Raw genomic sequence first — 19,318 nt, 5'->3', positions numbered from 1 at the left:
ATTAAGTATAGGAAAACTAGGGGCACAACATACACAAAATATATGGTGAGCATGACAATAATCGAGTAAAATATTATACAATATTTTATTATATATTATATTTTATTAAAAGTAACATTCACATAAAAAAGCAAATGCTTAAATTGCGATTCAAAAATTTTGGATAAATGATCCTCATATCTGAGATAAATAAAATATGCTAAAAACTTTGTTGGCCATTTAATGTGTTTGATGTTGAAAAATTTAGCTTTATGGTATCAACATATTTGTACCCCTGCAGGAAGTTTTATGACCCCGCAGCTTTATATTAATTCTGATGTACGCATTATCAGTCACATTGCTGCTTGGGTGTTTGTATATTATTATTTCAGCTGAGGATGATATGCAGTAGTTGATAATTATGTGGAAGGAGATCTAATAGTAAAAAATATATATAAATTGTATTGTATAATCACTTTTACAATATTATTATATATTATATGATCACTTTATATATATATATATATCATATAATCACATTTCCTAAAAACTATCTGCAGAAACTACATACATGTCATCAGAGGTGAAAAGCCTTTTAAGAAAATTAGCTTGTTTCACTAACTGTCATTCCTACTTATTAGTGTGCACAGTAGAAGTCCACTATATGGAGAAATTTTATATATTTTTTATTTTGGAAAAGAACTAATACAATCAAGACAACAGCAATGTGTAAATACCTGAGAAGAACTTAAACTGAAAATCTGGGTAATATTTACAATAAGGCCCCTTTGCTAATGCACTGTGATCTAACAAGGAATAACAATAAATAACTGCATTAACTAACATTAACAAACACTGAACGATTCATTTATTACAGTATTTATTCATCTTTTTAACATTAGTTTATGAAAATGCAGTCGTTCATTGTTTTTCCCTGTAAACTCACAGTGTATTAACTAATGTTAACAAGCACAACAAGATTTTAATAATGCATAAGTAAATATTGATAATTCAATACTGTACTAAATTGTTCATCTTTAGATCATGTTAGCAAAATATATTAACTAACATGAACTAATTGAACCTTACTGTAAAATGTGACCAGAATCTAAACACTGTTCTGTTGTCTCATTAATGTCATGGTATTATTGTATTTTTAGTTGTTCCAGTCTGCAGATCTCCAGGCTTTATGATACACAGTAACAGAGGAAAACTCTAATAAGTAATGGACACATCATGTTTAATAAACCAGCAGGGTCATGTCAGTCTGGCACATACCTAAAACCAACTGAAATGGGAAACCTCTGGTCTACCAACAGATGCTGTGAAGGCTGGGAATTCAAACAGCTTTGACCATCTGATGGGCCGACTATCTTATATAACTTTGATGAAAGGGTTAGACAGTCTTTATTCTGTCAGAAAGGCTCTAGTCTGATTATGTGCCAAGTTGCTGTTTTTGCTAAGTTTATGCTGTTTTACTGCTTACAGGGTAATCTAGAAATTTAGAAATAAAAATTAGCTTGGAGTTATTACATGTTTTTAGTGTGTTTGTATGACTAACGTCTGATATCTTGACTTACACAATTTTATATTTATTGTTCAATAACTATATATAGCAAATTTCTATCTTGGGTTAAGAATTTATCAACCTGGGTCAGATGCAGTCATCAGAAATGTACAGAGGTTGTTTTTCACATTGTTCTGTCTATGTATGTGATAATAAAAATGTGTCATAAGTAAGTAAAGAAAAGTTGGCAGATTTTATTTTTTTATTTTTTAGACATTTCATCACTTTGGATTTATAATGTTCTCTCTGAAAGCTCTTCACATTTTTCTATTCATTCATTCATTAATTTTCTTGTCGGCTTAATCTCTTTATTAATCCGGGGTTGCCACAGCGGAATGAACCGCCAACTTATACAGCAAGTTTTTACGCAGCGCATGCCCTTCCAGCCGCAACCCATCTCTGGGAAAATGTTTCTATTTTGTTACAACCTATTTACATTTTGTGATTTTGAGCGTGTGTGACTGTGTGTGTACATTTTTATTTACTAAACTTAATCTTATAAAACTTAAAATAAATATAATTTTGCCAAATAAAAGTTGCTAATGCTTTAAAACTAAAATATCTCAAAAGCACTTAAAATGATAATGATAATGATAATTTTGTGTAAAATACTTTTCAAGACGTTTGTGTAACATTTCTTGTAGAAAGATTGGTTCTTACTATACCATTATATTTAAGTAAATGCTGTTGATGCTTATTGTTTAATAAATGAAAATATCCCTTGCACAACACAGAAAACATCAGCCATGCAGGCAGTGCAATTTTTGCAATGTACTGAACTCCACATCCTTTATTTATGCAGATCTTGTTGCGATTGGTATCTTTAGCACTTGTTTTTGGGTCGGACATTGTGTTTTCAGAGCTGCTAGTATCTAAGCTATTATCTTCATGTTTTCAGTCTCTTTAGGGATTATTGTCCTAGATTTGAATGCAAAGAGATAATCTGATCCATTATAAATCTTCATGTTGGACAACGTGCCCAGAAAGTTAGGAGATTCAACAGACCACTTTAATTCAGCAAGCCAGTTTTTTTTTTTTTAAAGCGTAAAACCATTACAATTATGTGTGTGTATTTATAATATCTACTCATATTGTGTTAAATCTATTTTAGCTTTGTGCAGCAATGTGACAGTTTGGTCTAAAATATATTCAGAAAAGTAATTCTTTTAAAATAGACAGTATAAAACAATATGTGTGTGTTTGTAGTTTACAAACAATGTAACAAAAACATTTGTAACAAAAATATTCATAAAAGATATATATCATTTAAAATACATTTAAAATAGGCACGCTATTATTCTTGATTCTTCCCTAGCAAAATACGATCATTGTTCATACACGATCCTTGTTAGATCCGTTATACCATATACAGTATATAAACATATACATTTACATTATATCACAATACATGCCAGGGAGCAAGAGAGAAATGTATCTTTTAAACATTTACAGTTTTTACAGCTTTAATGGTCGATTCAGAAATTAAAGACATAAAACGATTTAGATCTTCAAGAAAAATCTGAAGAAAATAAAAACAGTTTACGCTTACAACGATTACATTTGTGTATAAAATATTTAGCCAAAAATATAATAGGATTAAATAAATACATCTGGAAGTTCATTCTGATGATTATATTCTAAAATAACGTTTCATATTTCAATAACATCGGTGATTATACCACAATATATACCTAATTCATGTTTACAAAATTCTTTTGGTAGATTCACAATTACAAAAAAGGTGAAACAGAACAGTTTGGTAACCGCAAAAGGAACCGTTTACATCAAAATCTTAAGAAATAAACCTTTGTAAAAATAAAAAGAAAGCTTTGTAGGATAGCACCTATGTATCATTTTATACTACACTTCATGAATTTTATTGTACTTACATTAGTAATCTCTGAGGTAAAAAGACTATACTCTTCCAGTTAATATTACCTATATTTTCCTTTCTAGTTTACAGTAACGTTAGTTGTGATGAAAAAGTCGCGCGCCCGTTGCCGGAAGTGGCGTCAATTCTGTTCTGTTTTGTTCCTGTCGTGGCGGGAATACGCGCTGCTGACGGGCAACATGGATGTTGAAATGAAAGAGACAGACAGTGAACAAACTCAAGCTGACGGACCGCCTAAAAAGGACGAAACTGCACCAAAACCCACAACGACTGCATATGAACTACCATGGTACGCTTTTGTGTGTGTTTTGTAGTATTTGGACGGGATTCATGTGGCTAAAGTTAGCACAGCAGGTCTGCAGCGGAATTGCTAAGCTCATGTCGAACATTAATTCTGGTGTAAATGCTATATTACTTGCAGGGTTGAAAAGTACAGACCTCTGAAGTTAAATGAAATAGTTGGAAATGAGGAAACTGTCAGCAGACTGGAGGTCAGTAGTGTAACTTAAGTTACTGTAGTGAAAGTTTTGTGGAGGTGCTGACATGTTTCTTCATTTGTGTCGTTTTTGTCGCAGGTGTTTGCAAGAGAAGGAAATGTGCCCAACATCATCATTGCTGTAAGTAAACAATGCTGTCAGGTTGCAGTCTGATTGCACAAATGATTTATCCTTGTGCATGTAAATAACAGTTGCATTTGTTTTCAGGGTCCTCCTGGAACTGGGAAAACCACCAGCATTTTGTGTTTGGCTAGAGCTCTGCTTGGCCCAGCCATGAAAGATGCTGTTCTTGAACTGAATGCCTCAAATGACCGGTGAGAAACACACATAAACACCGAAGATAAAGAGATTGCACAAGTTATAGCACATACAAATTTTCCGTTTGAACCTATTATTAGAGGTTTGGTTCAGTGACTCAAGATTCATAGAGGAGCCGTTTTAACATTTAAGCACAAATAAAAAAGCGGAAACCTGAAGTAATTGATGCATTCTTCTCCAAAGTATCAAAGCTCCTTTTTGTTTTATTGTTGTACATATTGCAGTAGTTTAAATTTAAATGAAAATGCTACAATTTTATAATAGGCATGATAATAATAAATATTTTGTCCTAATCAATTGTTGCTTAAGTAACCAAAAGTTTAACAGAGCGTAAGACAGCAGAATGCATTTTGCGTAACTTTATTGACTTTACTGACTTTATAGACAAACTAAATTTGTCTATATTCACATTTACTTTTAACACGTTCAGTTCAGCCAACAGTTAGATTTTACTAATGTACATTTTTTTATACAAATTTCATTATGCATACGAGGAAAATCAATTAATGAGACTATTTGAGTCTAATATTATCAAGATGATTTTATTATTAATGATATTATTTACACCACCATAATAACATGTAAACCATGAAGAGGTGTTTGTACAACACGATAGGGGTGGTATAAAACTGATTATAATCAAGTGATCCTAGAATATTTACAAAATAAAGCTTTAGTAAAAATAGAGCACTTGCGGACATGTTTTAACGTCCAAATCAGCCTCAGAAATAATATGCATGTGCGTTACTCTCAACCGCACACTGAGAAAAAAACGAAAGTAGCCTGAATATATAGTACAGTACTTTTCATGTCCAGTACGTTGGACTTCAAAAATGCTGCAAATGGCCCGCAGGCCGGGAGTTTGAGACCCCTGTTCTACAAGCATACATAACTTCAATAAAGAAAAAAAAAATAAGTTAAATAAACAGCATCGTATTGTTTACCGGGGAGTCAAACTCTATTCAGGTATGCAGTAATTGAGTAATCAAATGTAGAATGATACTGAATATTCTTCCTTTTATAAACAGCTCAATAAAATTAATCTTTGTTAATTTGTCAAAGTTACAAACAGTACAGTTTCTTATTTAAAACCCTTACACAGTCACAGGGCTTAAAAAACACTTGCGAAATGATCAATTATAATCCAGACTCAACATAGACTATAGCCATGATGTGACTATTGCGATATTGATGCCGACACAATATATTGTGCAGCCCTAGATGAAGTGCAAGATCTCCCTCATCCTTCATGGACCACAACAATCTTGAAATGTTCATAGTCCAGAAATAAAACCCAAAACATTTCATGTGATGCCAGTAGTTCAACTGTATTCATACAAAGCCCAAACTCTTTTGTGCACCAAAAAAAAAAAACTGTATAAAGCACTTTGTTGCCTATGTGTTCTGTGTCAAGTTTTGGTGCTTGTTTACTACAGGCAATACAAATGACTGTGTTGCACTGCTGATTCTAATTGCAATGCAGATGAGTGAGCTTATAGATTTCCTCTAAGATGAATGAAATGTGAATGGCAACTTTTCTGATCATAATTTTAGTCGTTTGGTACAAAACAGTGAAGTATGATTACCCCATTCTAGTCCATTTTCTCTCAACATGTTCTATAATTATCAAATTTGGTAAATAGGTAGTCTTTTGTGGCTATTTACACTATGAAAGCAATCTGCTCTAATGTGTTTTCGACTACCACTGTAAATAATCAAAAGTTTATTTAGTATTGAGCACAAGTTGACAAAAACACATTTTAAAAGCTGATGTAAACGACACTAAAATGTGAATCGATTTCACATATAATTTCTGTTCCTCAAAGGGGTCTTCTTTACCATTGCTGTTATAATGTCTGTTAATACATTTTTTTATTAATTATTTCAGTGGAATTGACGTTGTGAGAAACAAAATTAAGATGTTTGCCCAGCAAAAGGTCACACTTCCTAAAGGTCGCCACAAGATCATCATCTTGGATGAGGCTGACAGGTTAGACAGATTTCTTTCTAACAATATTTCTATTATAACTGTTTATCTCAGTATTGCATGTATTACAAGTGCTTAATGTAAGTGTGTATTTATATTTCTAACAGCATGACAGATGGAGCTCAGCAAGCTCTCAGAAGAACCATGGAGATCTACTCCAAAACCACACGCTTTGCACTGGCATGTAATGCATCAGATAAGATCATAGGTGAGAAACGTGACACATTACAGCTAAATTAGATGTATGAACGTGTGTGAATTACTCGACCAGTCCCAATGCACTCCATCTCAAATGTCGTTTTAAACATTTTGAAATGTCTAAAATGGTCTCATCATAATAAGTTGGTTAAAATGCCTCTCAAACTAACACATAAACTTGATTGTTGTTCTGCTTCTGAAAGCAAGATAACATAAATACCAGCGTTTGTTGTCTGGGCACTGAGGCGTTTATTATAAGGTGGAAAAGAACATGGCAGTTTTTCTAGATGCAAAAGCGTTGATTTAAAAAAAAAAAATCATATTGACCAGCTTCCCAGCATGTGATTTTATTGTATTAAAAACATGAGAAGAGAACTGCAATAATTCATTTTTGTCCATGATCTTTGATTCTCCATTCTCCAGATAGTAAACAACACCCTGTTTCACACAAAATACTTAAAAAATTTCTTAGATTGACCAATTCAAGGCTTCTAAAATGTCTAAAGTTAATCAGATTATAACATGAAATGTAGCATATACAGAAAAAAATGGATTAATGTTTTTATTTTTCAAAATCAAAAAATCTTTATATGATAGTATATACTGTTTGTTTAGAAGGTACAGTTTAAGATATTTCCATATTTTAATATTTTAGAGGAAATTTATTTATAAAATCTTTCATAAAAACAAGTAGATTTTTTTGTAAAGTGTGTCTTGTACAATCTGAGATGTCATTATATATGCCTATAAAAACTTGACTTTTTTTCTCTTGGTCTCTAAATTTATATTTACATTACACTGTGTTCATTGGGATAAACCCCTTGAGATGTGCCATTTTATTTTCAAGGGGGTCCCACAATTAATCACATAATAACATCAAAAGACAAAACATAACATAAAAAACAAGATAAAAGAAAGAAAGAAAAAAAGGGGGGGGGGGTAGTATACATACATACATTTGTATATATACAAATTACAAAAATAATATACAAATCAGTGAATCCAATCACCACATAAATAATAACATCCTCAGGAAAAACAAGTACAATCCAAAGTAAAATATGAAAACAAGGTTTGCTTTAAGACCCTAAATGATGAAATGGATCGAATGTTACCAGGTAAATTGTTCCAATCTGTTGGACCCTTAAAATGTTGTAAATAATAAGGATTCTCAAAATGAATACATTTAAATATAAATTAAAGCCAATGAATATGTAAGTGAATATATATATATATATATATATATATATATATATATATATATATATATATATATGAAATATGAAATTTACCCTTAAAAAACTTGCGGTAACCCTGAATAAAATACAGATAGCAGATTTTCATTTTGTCCTGTTATTCTGTCACAGAGCCCATCCAGTCGCGCTGTGCTGTGCTGCGATACAGCAAACTGCGAGACGAGCAGATCATGATGCGTCTGACGGAGGTGGTAGAGAAGGAAAACCTGCACGTCACCAACGACGGCCTGGAGGCCATCATTTTCACCGCTCAAGGAGACATGAGACAGGTCAGTCCAGTCAACAGAAAACACTCATAAAATAAATTCACAATATTTAGGTCAACTAAACACTAATGCGTTTGTTGTTAATTAAAAAAATAATAAAATAAAATGCAATTTTAACCACAAATGTAATATTCTTTAGCTTCATATTGTTAATGTTATTCTCCTCTAGGCTCTGAATAACCTACAGTCCACCAACTCTGGATTTGGATATATCAACAGTGAAAACGTGTTCAAGGTATTTTGGGCTGTTAGATTATTTTTCTCTAAAATCTTGCTTGCACTCTGGGATTTGGTTAGCCATGATTTGGTCGCCTGAGACAAATTTGGGAAATGTGTCTTTTTAATATTTGGACTTAAAATGAGACAGAGCAAAAATATTAGTACAAAATGTTTTTTTTGTTTTTTTTGCATTGTAAATATTAAATTTCTGTACCTGAATGCTGTTTAGACTTCCCAAAAAACTTTAAAAAAAAAGCTATTCAAACCATCTTATGAAACTGTACTCCTATCGCAATATTTATTTTTAAGAAGAATAAAATATTGCAATATTAGATTTTTTCTTGCAGCCCTAATCTGTGCTCCTTGATCTTTGGTTTGATGTGTTCACCATCAGCCGTTTAATGACCACAGTGATCAAATTTTTCCTCTGATGAAGTTCTGGCAGTGTCAGAAAGTTTCAGACTCTTTCCTGCAGGGTGACTTCAGCTACAATGAGCATTAAACCAAAAACCAATAAAAGTGCTGAATATGATTAAGCAATCTGCACGACAAATGCTTGTAAATGTTCAGATTTTGTTTCTGGTTTTATCAATAAGCAACGATGTGAGCTAAATGACCACAACTGATTGTTTGCTGGGATAGTAAATGAGTCACAGATGAACAACTTCAAACTCCGGATGACATGGGTATTATTTTCGCACAGTCTGACAAGCTACAATCATATTATTAATAAGATTATTACAAATTGCGCCATGTGAGCCAGGCTTAACACACACACAAATATGTGTTAGTGAGGTGTAATGGTGTTGTTGTGTGTGCAGGTGTGTGACGAGCCACATCCTCTGCTGGTAAAAAGCATGCTAGAACATTGTGTTAATGCCAACATCGATGAAGCCTACAAGGTACCATTAAACATTCACTTTTGGAAATCATTCAACAATTATAAACACTGGATGAGAGAGATGATTCTCTCTGTGTGTTTCTGCAGATTATCGAGCAGCTTTGGTCTCTAGGATATTCACCAGAGGACATCATCGGAAACATCTTTAGAGTTTGCAAGACCTTTCAGATGGCAGAATATCTGAAGCTGGAATATATTAAGGTACCTTTCATCTCTGAAGAACTTTCATTTGCTTTAACCATTGGGTCAATTTAAAAAATTTGCACAGAGTAGCAAGTCAGAAATGATTATAAGTGAATTATATATTAATGTAATATTTAGTGATTTGACACAAATTTGTTTCATCAAATGACATAAATAAAAAAAATTATTAAATGAAGATTTAAGCCTTCACACACTACCACTGATTTCAAAATAAAAATCAAGAACTTAAAAAAAAAAAAAGTTTTTGTTCATTTAACACTCATTCACCCCTGAACTGTTTGTGCCCCATGGGTGGCATGTTTAATAATAAGTTAAAATAATAACTCTTATTTTTATTTCTTTTAAAACTTAATTATATTGACACTGTATGTCATATGCATACACTTTTTGACAAAAATCTTGTCGTCGATCTGTTGCAAGAGCAACAAATAATAACTTGACTTCTAGTTGATCATTTGGAAAAGTGTCAGTAGGTAGATTTTTCCCATGAATCATCTGTTGATCTGCATCCCGATCATCACAAATACTGCAGAAGACATAATGGAACCTGCATGGACCCAAGATTCTCACAGAAATCAGTCAAGTTTGATGAAGAAAAAAAATCATGGTTTGGGGTTACATTCAGTATATGGGGTCTGGCGAGAGATCTGCAGAGTGGATGGCAACATTAACAGCCTGAGGTATCAAGACATTTGTGCTGCCCATTATATTACAAACCACAGGAGAAGGCAAATTCTTCAGCAGAACAGCGCTCCTTATCATACTTCAACCTCCACATCAAAGTTTCTGAAAGCAAAGAAGTTGAAGGTGCTCCAGGATGGGCCAACTCAGTGACCAGACATGAGCATTATTGAGCATGTCTGGGGTAAGATGGAGGAGGCATTGAAGATAAATCCAAAGAATCTTGATGAACTCTGGGAGTCCTGCAAGATTATCTATTATGGATGTCAATGGTTGCTGGCTCCTAACATTCTTTAGATCATCTTCTTTCGTGTTCAATTGAAAACAACAAAACTCAAACGTTTAGAAGCATTTGAGTTATCTCGGGGAATTATATTTGGGTAATATGATGCCAGTGTAAAGAAAGAAATGAAAGCAGCATGTTTATTTTTATCACTGAATCAACGCTGTTTTGCTTGTCCAGGAAATCGGCTACACGCATATGAAAGTGGCAGAAGGAGTGAACTCTCTGCTGCAGATGGCTGGTCTGTTGGGGAGACTCTGCAGAAAGACGGCCACCCCTGAAGCAAGCTAAAATAATATTCATTACTAACTAACCACAACACACGTGACTTTTATACTCTCCAATGTACAATAAAACATTACAAGTTGCAGCAATAAAAATGTACAAATCTGGTTGCTTTTGAATGAGTTTGTTTTTAAAGGTCTTTTTTTTTTTTTTTTTTTGTGCTATTGCATTTAGATTTTTAGTTTTGCCGGATGTTAGAAATAGTCAGAAAAGCAAAGCAAATGGCTGTTTAAACATTTTCAGTTTAGTGCTTGATTTATAGAGCACAATGCATTATATATAAGCAGACACCAAACTAGGCCTCATGTCTTCCTCATCACACCTCAATAAAAAAAAAAAAAAATCTTTGTGCATGGCAGATTTGTTCATTGACTCTGATTGCAACTTTCCACTCTGAACTGTAGCAGACTTCAAGGTATAGTAGATGCTTTTTATTAAACTTTTTTTAAATTAACAGTAAACACTAATAAACATCAGGTAAACACAAACACAAAATGTGACATGTAAAAAGTGAAAATATTCCTGTGATGATGAAGCAAGAATATTTCCTATGGATTGTTCACGTAGTCTGATTCTTCTGTACAAAAAAGGAAACAAAATGAGTGTAGACCTTATCAATTAATAGTGCATATGTTTTCAACTAAAACAAAAAAAGTATACAAGTATTTTACCTTCCACCGATTGATTTGCCAAAAAGTCTGAGTTTTCATAATCGTAGCTATCTGTTGACAATTTCAAACACAAAAAATTTGTTTTGTAAAATGCATATGCACACATACAATATGTTGTGTACAATTATTAGCCTCCTGTATATATATTTTTATAATTTGTATTCAATTGAAACAGGAATTTTAACACATTTCTAAACATTATATATATTTTTTAAGAGATTTATTTTATCTTTGCCATGATGTCGGTACATAATATTTTACTAGATGTTTAAGACTAGATATATTATCTAAAAATATATATTTTTAAATGTAAACTGCTTTTATTCCAGCTGAAATAAAACAAATAAGACTTTCCCCAGAAGAAAAAATATTACAAGAACAACTGTGAAAAATTCCCTTCTCTGTTAGACATCATTTAGGAAACTTAGGCAAATAATTTTGACCAACTGTATAAATGTTTATTATTGTGTTTTTAAAATATTCCTAATTATATTTTTCATGATAATAATACAGTAGTCAACATTAGAAGAGAATCAACACCTTTTATCAAACTACTGAACAGCACCCAATCTTGTCTTGGGACTATTTAGGAAAACTTTGCTACTTAAAATGTTGAGCACACACACAATAGAGAAAACATTTTCTTTCCAACTTTACTAGCAAACTTGTACCTTACTTTTAACTATTTTTCTCAGCAAAAACTAAAGCTCTGTCCTGACTGAACAAGCAAAAATACATAAATTCAGTATTGAAACTTCTTGAGCAGAAGGTGCTTCTGTTACTGTTCCCCAATAGCATTTGCTCATGTTAATGTTATACACTTAAAAATGCTGAGTTGTAACCCAGTGTTGGGTCAGATGAACAAGTGTAATTTTAATTCAATTCTATAAATTAAAAAATAACCCAATATTCCGTTTATTCAGTTTTGACCCAACATTGTGATACAACAACCCAGCATTTGTTTGCCTACAGTGGTTACGAATACAATTTTCTGAACTAGAACCAAGAAAACACCAACCTGAATCGTGCTGCACCTCCTTTGTTGGAAAAACATTTTCGTACGTTCCTGTATCCAAATTGTCTGTATCTGGGGAATGTGACATTTCATTAAAAACATCTGCATCACTGTAATGCCATCAGTTTCAGTTGTGTGTGTGTATTTGACCTGTGGCTTTACATTCGGTGTAAAATGTCACTTGACCTCATTTTTCCTGTGAAGACAGTGATGCGTTTGCAACAGTTGCATCAGACAGAAACAGTCGGCACATTTACCTTCGTTTGCATAAAGTGGATTTGGAATTGGGTCCCTGGAAAAATAAAAAGCATGCATGAATATTAAATATGGTAAATTATTTTGAACAAACAAAACTTTACTGAAGTCTTTGATTAATATTAAACTTATTTTTTTATTTTTAAAAAACACTTACACATATGTTGCTTCCAAGATTCCATTTTCAGCTGCAGACACAAAAACAGGCATTATTAGGCTGTGTGCTCATACTTATAAATGATGCCCTATGAGAATACTGACTATATTCCCTTTTTTTTTTTTTTTTTTGCATCGAACTGTCGTTTTTGACTTAAACTGTTTTTTTTTTTTTTTGTTTATTGGAAAGAAAACATTTAAAATACAGTATTTAGTGTTTCTTTTGTCACACTTTACCAGTTTGAGTCTGTAGGTTTTAAATATAATATATATTTTAAAGCCTTTTTTCTCAAAATAAGTCATAAATCTCCACTTCAGCAACACTTACACCAGACCGTTTCATGCATATCTATATTCTAAAGGTTTAACAGAAGGAAATGTTTACCTCTACAAAATTGTACGTTATATGAAGATTTTTTGTGTCTGTTTACAGGTTTTTTGCAGAATATTTCCTGATAAACGAGATTCCCTTATCACTTCCCACTTATTTGACTGACTAATTAAAAGTAACAAAAACTTAGCGTGACTTTTGTCCTAGAAATACACACAAATAAACAGAGATTTAATTAAATAATGCTCTTATTTGCAAACAAAAACAAAAAATTATAACAATTTTTAAATTATTTACAAAAATGAATACAAAAATGTTATAAAAAACAAATTTTCAATTCCTAATGTAATCAAGTCAACTGTCTGAATATGGCGATGATCATTTTGTCATCTCTATATTCTCAATGTCTTGCTTAAGAGTGACTCTCACCGTGTGGAAGGTTCTGGTAGCTCCAGGGCATGTCATCTGCAGTGAAACGACCAAAATTAAAACGATTCGTTCAGAATACTGGTTCATTCCTTTATGGACATTTGTGTTAAAACAATGTGAGTTTAAACTAAAATATCTTACTTTTCATGGACCTGATTGTTGTTGAATGTCTGTAAAAATTTTGCATTTGGTTAGAATTATTCAGCAAAGACGGCGGTTTTTAAAGAATTATCACATCCTCCGATACAACATTTAACCCCCGACATCCAACATAAAACTACAAAGTTGTGGTAAATATAAATGTAAAAACAGTGAATGAATGTCACCTTGAGGTTGAAGGAGTCTCGCTTTCTGTCTGGAGTGATCTTATCACTAAAAGACAGACGTAGAAATCAAACCTCATTTCTGCTTTATAATGAAGAGCACATTACTGAATGTCATTACTGAAGCGTTCAACAGACGTTACGCGTTTATCATCTACTGCTTTAGGATTTCTTCAGAAGTTCACAGGTATACAGTAAAATCTGTCATTTCATAGACCATGCATTGAACCAAGTGTCTTGCAAGTAAAACACTGAATCCAAATAAGTCTTATTAAGTCTTACAATAAAGTCTATGTACAGTTTTGCATCTGCACGGCTCTGGTTTGCGCTTCTTGTCATTTGCCCTTAAGCATAATTAATTGTATTGTTTACCATTTTTAAATATTTACTTATATTCTTATATTATGTGTAACTGAATTTATTGTAATTTCTTTTTAAAATTCTACTTTTAGTATGAATCTGTTATGCACCTAGCGTCTGAGAGTAACAATTTCGATCTTCTGTATGTCCTGTACATGTGGGTGAACTGACAATAAACTTGACTTTAACTTTGAATAAAGCTTATTTCCTCCTCAAAATGTGGTGAAAGGTGATGTTGTTTACCTGTTGGAGGTTGTTTGCCATCAGATGTGCTGCTTTGTTCACTGAAAGAGAAGTACAAGTTTTAGAATGAACAGTATCACATTCATATATACTGATATCAGTGTTGCTCTGTTGTTTTCAGCAATTGTTGAAAATTGCTTTATTAAATTTGAGATTTTAGTTGTTATGCAGTATCTGCTAATTGTAACTTAATGAAAAAGAGACATATTTCCTTAATAATGAAACTTAAATCATTCACATTTGTAAAAAGTATTTTATTTCTTTTTTTTTTATGTTTGAAAATGTGTTAAAAATCTCTGTTAAACAAGACGGGAAATTGAAAGAGAATACACTTTTCATAAGAGCACTAATTATTTTGACTTCAACTGTACATACAGTGCACCGCACATATGAACACAATCCCTCACAAATTTATTTTTTAAATTCGTATTTTTTAATAAGAATCTCTGCAATATTATATTTGTGCTTATACATTAGATTAGTCAGTCTAAAGCCAAATCTAGAGCTCATCTAACAAAATAACTTACGAAAGTAAAAAAAACTAGTACATCCAAATTTATGTTATAGAAAAATAATAAATACAAATTTAAAAAAGAGGGAAAATCAAGAGAAGCACAAAAATGACAAATTTAGTTTTTCACCAAGGAAAATCTATAATAATTAATGCAACTCTGAAAACTGGACTGACAGTTTAAATTTACTAGAACTTCTATGTTAAACTGCTTTGACACAATATACACAGTAAACGTGCTATAGAAATAAAGATGAATTATTTTTCCAGATTACTATGATTTTCAGAAGACTGACTACTAGGGCTGCATGATATTGAAAAAATCTGATATTGCGATATTTAATTTTTCTGCAATAAATATATATATATTGCGATTTGAGTAAAGTTTTACAAAATAGTTTGAACAGCGCTATTTGATGGTTTTCAGGGGAGTCTAAACAGTATTTAAATACAGAAATTAAATAATTACAATGCAAAAAACGCTTTTCTTACTTTGTCTAGTCTATAGTCCAAATATCTAAAAAACAAAACATCTTAGAACAAGTAAAAATATTGTTTAGTTTTCAAAATCAGAAGAAATGAGGCGAAATGAAGAGTTTTTTCCTAAAACAAGCTAAATTATCAGTGAAGTAAAATAATTTTTTTTTTTTGGTTTAGAATGTACATATTTGTACTAAAAACATTTTTTTTGGCATAAATCATATGAATTCCATATTAAGTACTTAAATAAGATTAAATTGCTCAACTATAATCCAGATCAACATTATACAAATCTTGCGATGTGACTATTGCAGATGCACACATTGCAATATCGATGCTCAAATCATATATTGTCCAGCCCTACTGACTACACTGTTATTCAGTGTAAAAGTGTTTAATTCACAGAAAAGACCTTGCCAGTGACATTAAAGTTAGCCTTTATGTTTTTTTTTTCATTGAACAAAAAAGAAAACTGCTAAAAACTGGTAACCATTTAAAAGGGTTACCGCTTTTCAACATTCTTCAAAATATCTTCTTTTGCGTTCAACAATAGAAAGAAACAAACAGATTTGTGGCAAGTGAAGGATGAGGACCAAATTTTTATTATTGGGTGAACTGTCCCTTTAGCAATTAGAATCACTTGAAGAACTATTCTAATCTTCATTAACAGAATTTTTTTTATTATAAATTTTGTATTAATTATTAAATAAAAACTTAGTTAAAATGTCACTTTTTGATTTTTTTATAATATTACTCCAAATGATGATGTACTATTATTCTGCCATTTTGCTTTCATACAAAAGTTGGCGAGCAGTAAATGCTTATTTTGTGAATTTGATACAGTTGCTAAAATGTCTAGTCTTTGACCCGTCCTGTACATTAATGAAATCAAATTTATCAATAGACCACAAAAAGAAAAGACTTACAACCCGTCTTGGTCATAGAGGTCATTGTCCGCTTGTTGTATATCTAGAAATAAAAAACACAGCTACATTAGATGACAAAAGCAAGTATAAAAGAATTCAACAAACACGCAAGAACCAATAAATCCTCACAGAGGAAAAACAGAGGAGTATTTTTACCAAAGTGAAAACATAGTAATAATCAAAACACCTACTAGACCTCCTTCTGCAGCACAGACAGATGACAACAGCACAAGCCAGACAGGCCACGGAAATTACGGCGAGCAGAACTCCTGTCTGATTCTGGATCCCACTCATGCCTTCAACAACAACAACAAGAGTAAATGATGCCCTCTCCAAATAACAGACGCTTTTCACACGCATATAATGAGAAGAACATATCAGCGTGTTATCTAATAATGACCACACATATACCGTTCTCACAGCTCTTACAATGGTACAAAATAAGGACAGATGATGTGATTAGGGAACATTACTAGATAAGATAATTATTATTAAGTGTGATGATCTGATGTGTCTGATGACGTGAGCTTTGTCAAAAGTTACTGAACCACAGGAGGCTTCTTATGTAACCATTGTTTGCTCTTGACTTTTCCATAGTTCAGTCTGACACAAAGGAAACATTCAAAACACAATTTTAAGTGTTTCGTTTACTGTAACTTATCAATTTGTGTCTGTAAACTTTAATCATATAACTCATATTTTTACGTAAAAGGAGTTTTTTTGGGGGGTGGGGGGGGTCAATCTTAACAATAAGGTTTCATCAGTTAATGTGTTTACTAACATGAACTGATAATGAACAGTAGAGCGTAACAGTTAATCAAGGTTTAACATTTACTAATGGCTTATTAAAATCCAAATTCATGCTTGTTAGATTAGAAAATGCACCGTGATTTAACAAACTTACAGTAAACAACTTTATTTTCATTAACTGATGATAACTAACATAAACAAATGCTGTAATAAATGCATTGTTCATTGTTTGCTCATGTTAGAAAATGCATTAACTATCATGAACTAATACAACCTGATTGTAAAGAGCAACATTTTTTCTCCTGCATTGAGCCATAAATTTCAAATTGAGCAGCACTTACAGACGCCAAACTTGGCATATCTATATTATAGGGGGATTTTGCAGAGGGAAATGTTAATTTGTGCATACTGTAATTTAGATCCAAGGTAACACTTTGTTTTGATGGTCCCTATTGCACATTTTGTTAAACTAAAAGTTGCATTCTACATGCCAATTACTTCTCATTTGAGTATAAGTAGACTGCTTATCTGCTGATACTGCTCCAACAAACATTTAACTGATTTTAAGAAACTTTGCAAGTACATGTCAACTAACACTAACCCTAAGCCTAACCCCAACCTAACAATCTAATGAGAATTAGTTGGCATGAAGATGCAATGTAACCTAAATTTAAAAAAAATGCATTAAGGAGACCATTAAATATAATGATACCACATTTTATTCTAAAAACAAAATCGTTTAGTTTGTTTTTTTCTTTCTTTTTCTGGCAGTCACAGGTTTAAAAAAAGATTCCACTCCTCCAGAAAAAGCCTTTTACTTTAATTAATGTCTAAAACAAGAATATTGAACCTGATTGACTTCATGTTCATGATTTTTAGCAAAATGTGTGCAAATTTGTGACACTGGACACATCAATAATCACGGCAAGGTATATTTTGGCAATTAAGAGTGAAATTGTTATATTCTTTTATGACAAAAAAAATTTGTTATTTGTAAAAGTCATGTTTCAGTGAGATAAATTGTCTATAAATATCTCAAAATATCTCCTATAAATATCTCAAAAACACATTTTTGATGGGTAATATATATAAGTACTTAGTTTGTAACTTGTGGCATTAAGAGCGATTTTCTCATTATTTCGATTTCAGCTTTTAGATTATGTATGAATGTAGATTTCAGAAAATTGAGCCTTATGACTGGTTATGTCGAGGGTCACATTAATTAGCCTACCTCATATGTAAACAACATTTTATAAAACTTAATAATACTTTTTCTCTTTTCCCCATACTCATAATAAATCAGCTGGGGAAGTATTGTGGTTACTATTCAGTATTTTGTCTTTCATGTCTTAAACAGCTTGTATTATTTTCTTTATTGCAATGACAACCGAAAAGTTGTTGTCTCATTCTAAGCGAACGATACTTGTTTCATAATCATGTGTTGAATTACAAAGCGCATTATTATTACCTTCATCGATCATGGCTGTCCATCTTCCTCAGTCTGATGGATTTAAAGCTTATAGTCGAGTGGAGGACTAATGATGAGCGCGCAGAACAAGAGCGCGCGCGCGTTTCCTGTTTTAAACTGAATCAAACCACATCCGCGCAGCATCAAGCCGGACACCGGTGAATAGAAAAGACCAGAGACCACTAAGAAAACCACAGAAACACACCAGAAGATCAGCTCAAACTCCTTCTTCAAAGCCCAAATGTCAAAGCTTTCAAGTTGGGTTCGTTCATTAGCGTTCGGTGAGAAACCGTTGAAATGCAGACGGAGCATCATGTCAGAACACGGTTTTCTCACAAACGCAGAGAAGAGTGAGATTTCAAAGTGGTTGATAATCAACTCACGAACGCTGAGAGTCTGGCAAAGCTAATGAAGCCTTGTTTATTTTTGCAATAAAAAAAAAAAAAAGTTTTTGTCTAAGTTTTTTTGTCTTTAGGGTTTTGACATTTGTCATCTAGGTCTGTAGGTGGTGTGTGGGTCTGTTTGTTCCACTTTTTTAACCTTGCAACTTTATCTTACTACAATAAAGCTATAATAGGCGAATGTGTTTAATGGTAATAATCTAACGTTAAATTCATACGGGTGAGTAGATGTAAGTTTGTGTTGTCAAGATTTTCAAACTTTTTCAAATTGAATATAAAATAATAATCATAGGCTATAGCTGTAGACATAACTATCATGGAAACACTATATTTATTTAAACATTTTGTATGTTTTATACACCTTTATGTGTACTTTTGACATAAACCAATTCTACATTTTATTTGTCATGCATTAATTGTTTTGCAATAAATTTTATGCGATAATATTAAACATACATTTTTCAAAA

The 19,318-nt window shown here is 32.2% G+C and overlaps 2 protein-coding genes across 3 annotated transcripts; one reads left to right on the top strand and one right to left on the bottom strand.

The window, feature by feature from the left end:
• The first annotated feature begins 3,553 nt into the window (after nt 1–3,553).
• On the top strand, nt 3,554–10,889 carry rfc2 (replication factor C (activator 1) 2). Its single transcript, NM_001013326.2, is given in 11 exon segments — nt 3,554–3,726; nt 3,859–3,928; nt 4,013–4,054; nt 4,142–4,248; nt 6,141–6,242; nt 6,347–6,447; nt 7,805–7,962; nt 8,129–8,194; nt 9,000–9,080; nt 9,167–9,280; nt 10,428–10,889. Coding segments are annotated over 11 exon segments (1,062 nt in total). The 5' UTR covers nt 3,554–3,616; the 3' UTR covers nt 10,539–10,889.
• Nucleotides 10,890–10,941: 52 nt separating this feature from the next.
• si:dkey-183i3.6 lies at nt 10,942–18,945 on the bottom strand. Of its 2 annotated transcripts, none has more exons than XR_015519731.1 (12): nt 18,451–18,945; nt 16,424–16,528; nt 16,233–16,275; nt 14,316–14,356; nt 13,716–13,761; nt 13,531–13,559; nt 13,390–13,425; nt 12,631–12,661; nt 12,369–12,510; nt 12,222–12,290; nt 11,204–11,254; nt 10,942–11,109 (listed from the first exon to the last, which is right to left on the bottom strand). XR_015519731.1 is itself a non-coding variant. In NM_001386278.1 (12 exons), exons 1-12 carry the CDS (start codon nt 18,461–18,463, stop codon nt 11,081–11,083), a joined length of 528 nt encoding a protein of 175 aa, NP_001373207.1. In that variant the 5' UTR covers nt 18,464–18,511; the 3' UTR covers nt 10,949–11,080. The 2 variants fall into 2 exon arrangements, 1 of the variants encoding a protein (NP_001373207.1); NM_001386278.1 differs by having other exon boundaries at nt 10,949–11,109; nt 12,476–12,510; nt 18,451–18,511.
• Between the last annotated feature and the right edge of the window lie 373 nt (nt 18,946–19,318).

The sequence above is a fragment of the Danio rerio genome, chromosome 21 (genome assembly GCF_052040795.2).
Source record: "Danio rerio strain M-AB ecotype USA chromosome 21, GRCz13ab, whole genome shotgun sequence".
Taxonomy (NCBI): Eukaryota; Metazoa; Chordata; class Actinopteri; order Cypriniformes; family Danionidae; genus Danio; species Danio rerio.
Note: the sequence above shows the minus strand (reverse complement) of the source record. Positions and strands in the feature narration are given on the sequence as shown.

Excerpts from the sequence above, each read along its gene's own strand:
- si:dkey-183i3.6 (NM_001386278.1), bottom strand. Across the intron at positions 12,662-13,389 it reads CTACCAGAACCTTCCACACG|CTGAAAATGGAATCTTGGAA; the intron begins GTGAGAGTCACT and ends TTGTGTCTGCAG. Across the intron at positions 11,255-12,221 it reads GGAGGTGCAGCACGATTCAG|ATAGCTACGATTATGAAAAC; the intron begins GTTGGTGTTTTC and ends AATTGTCAACAG.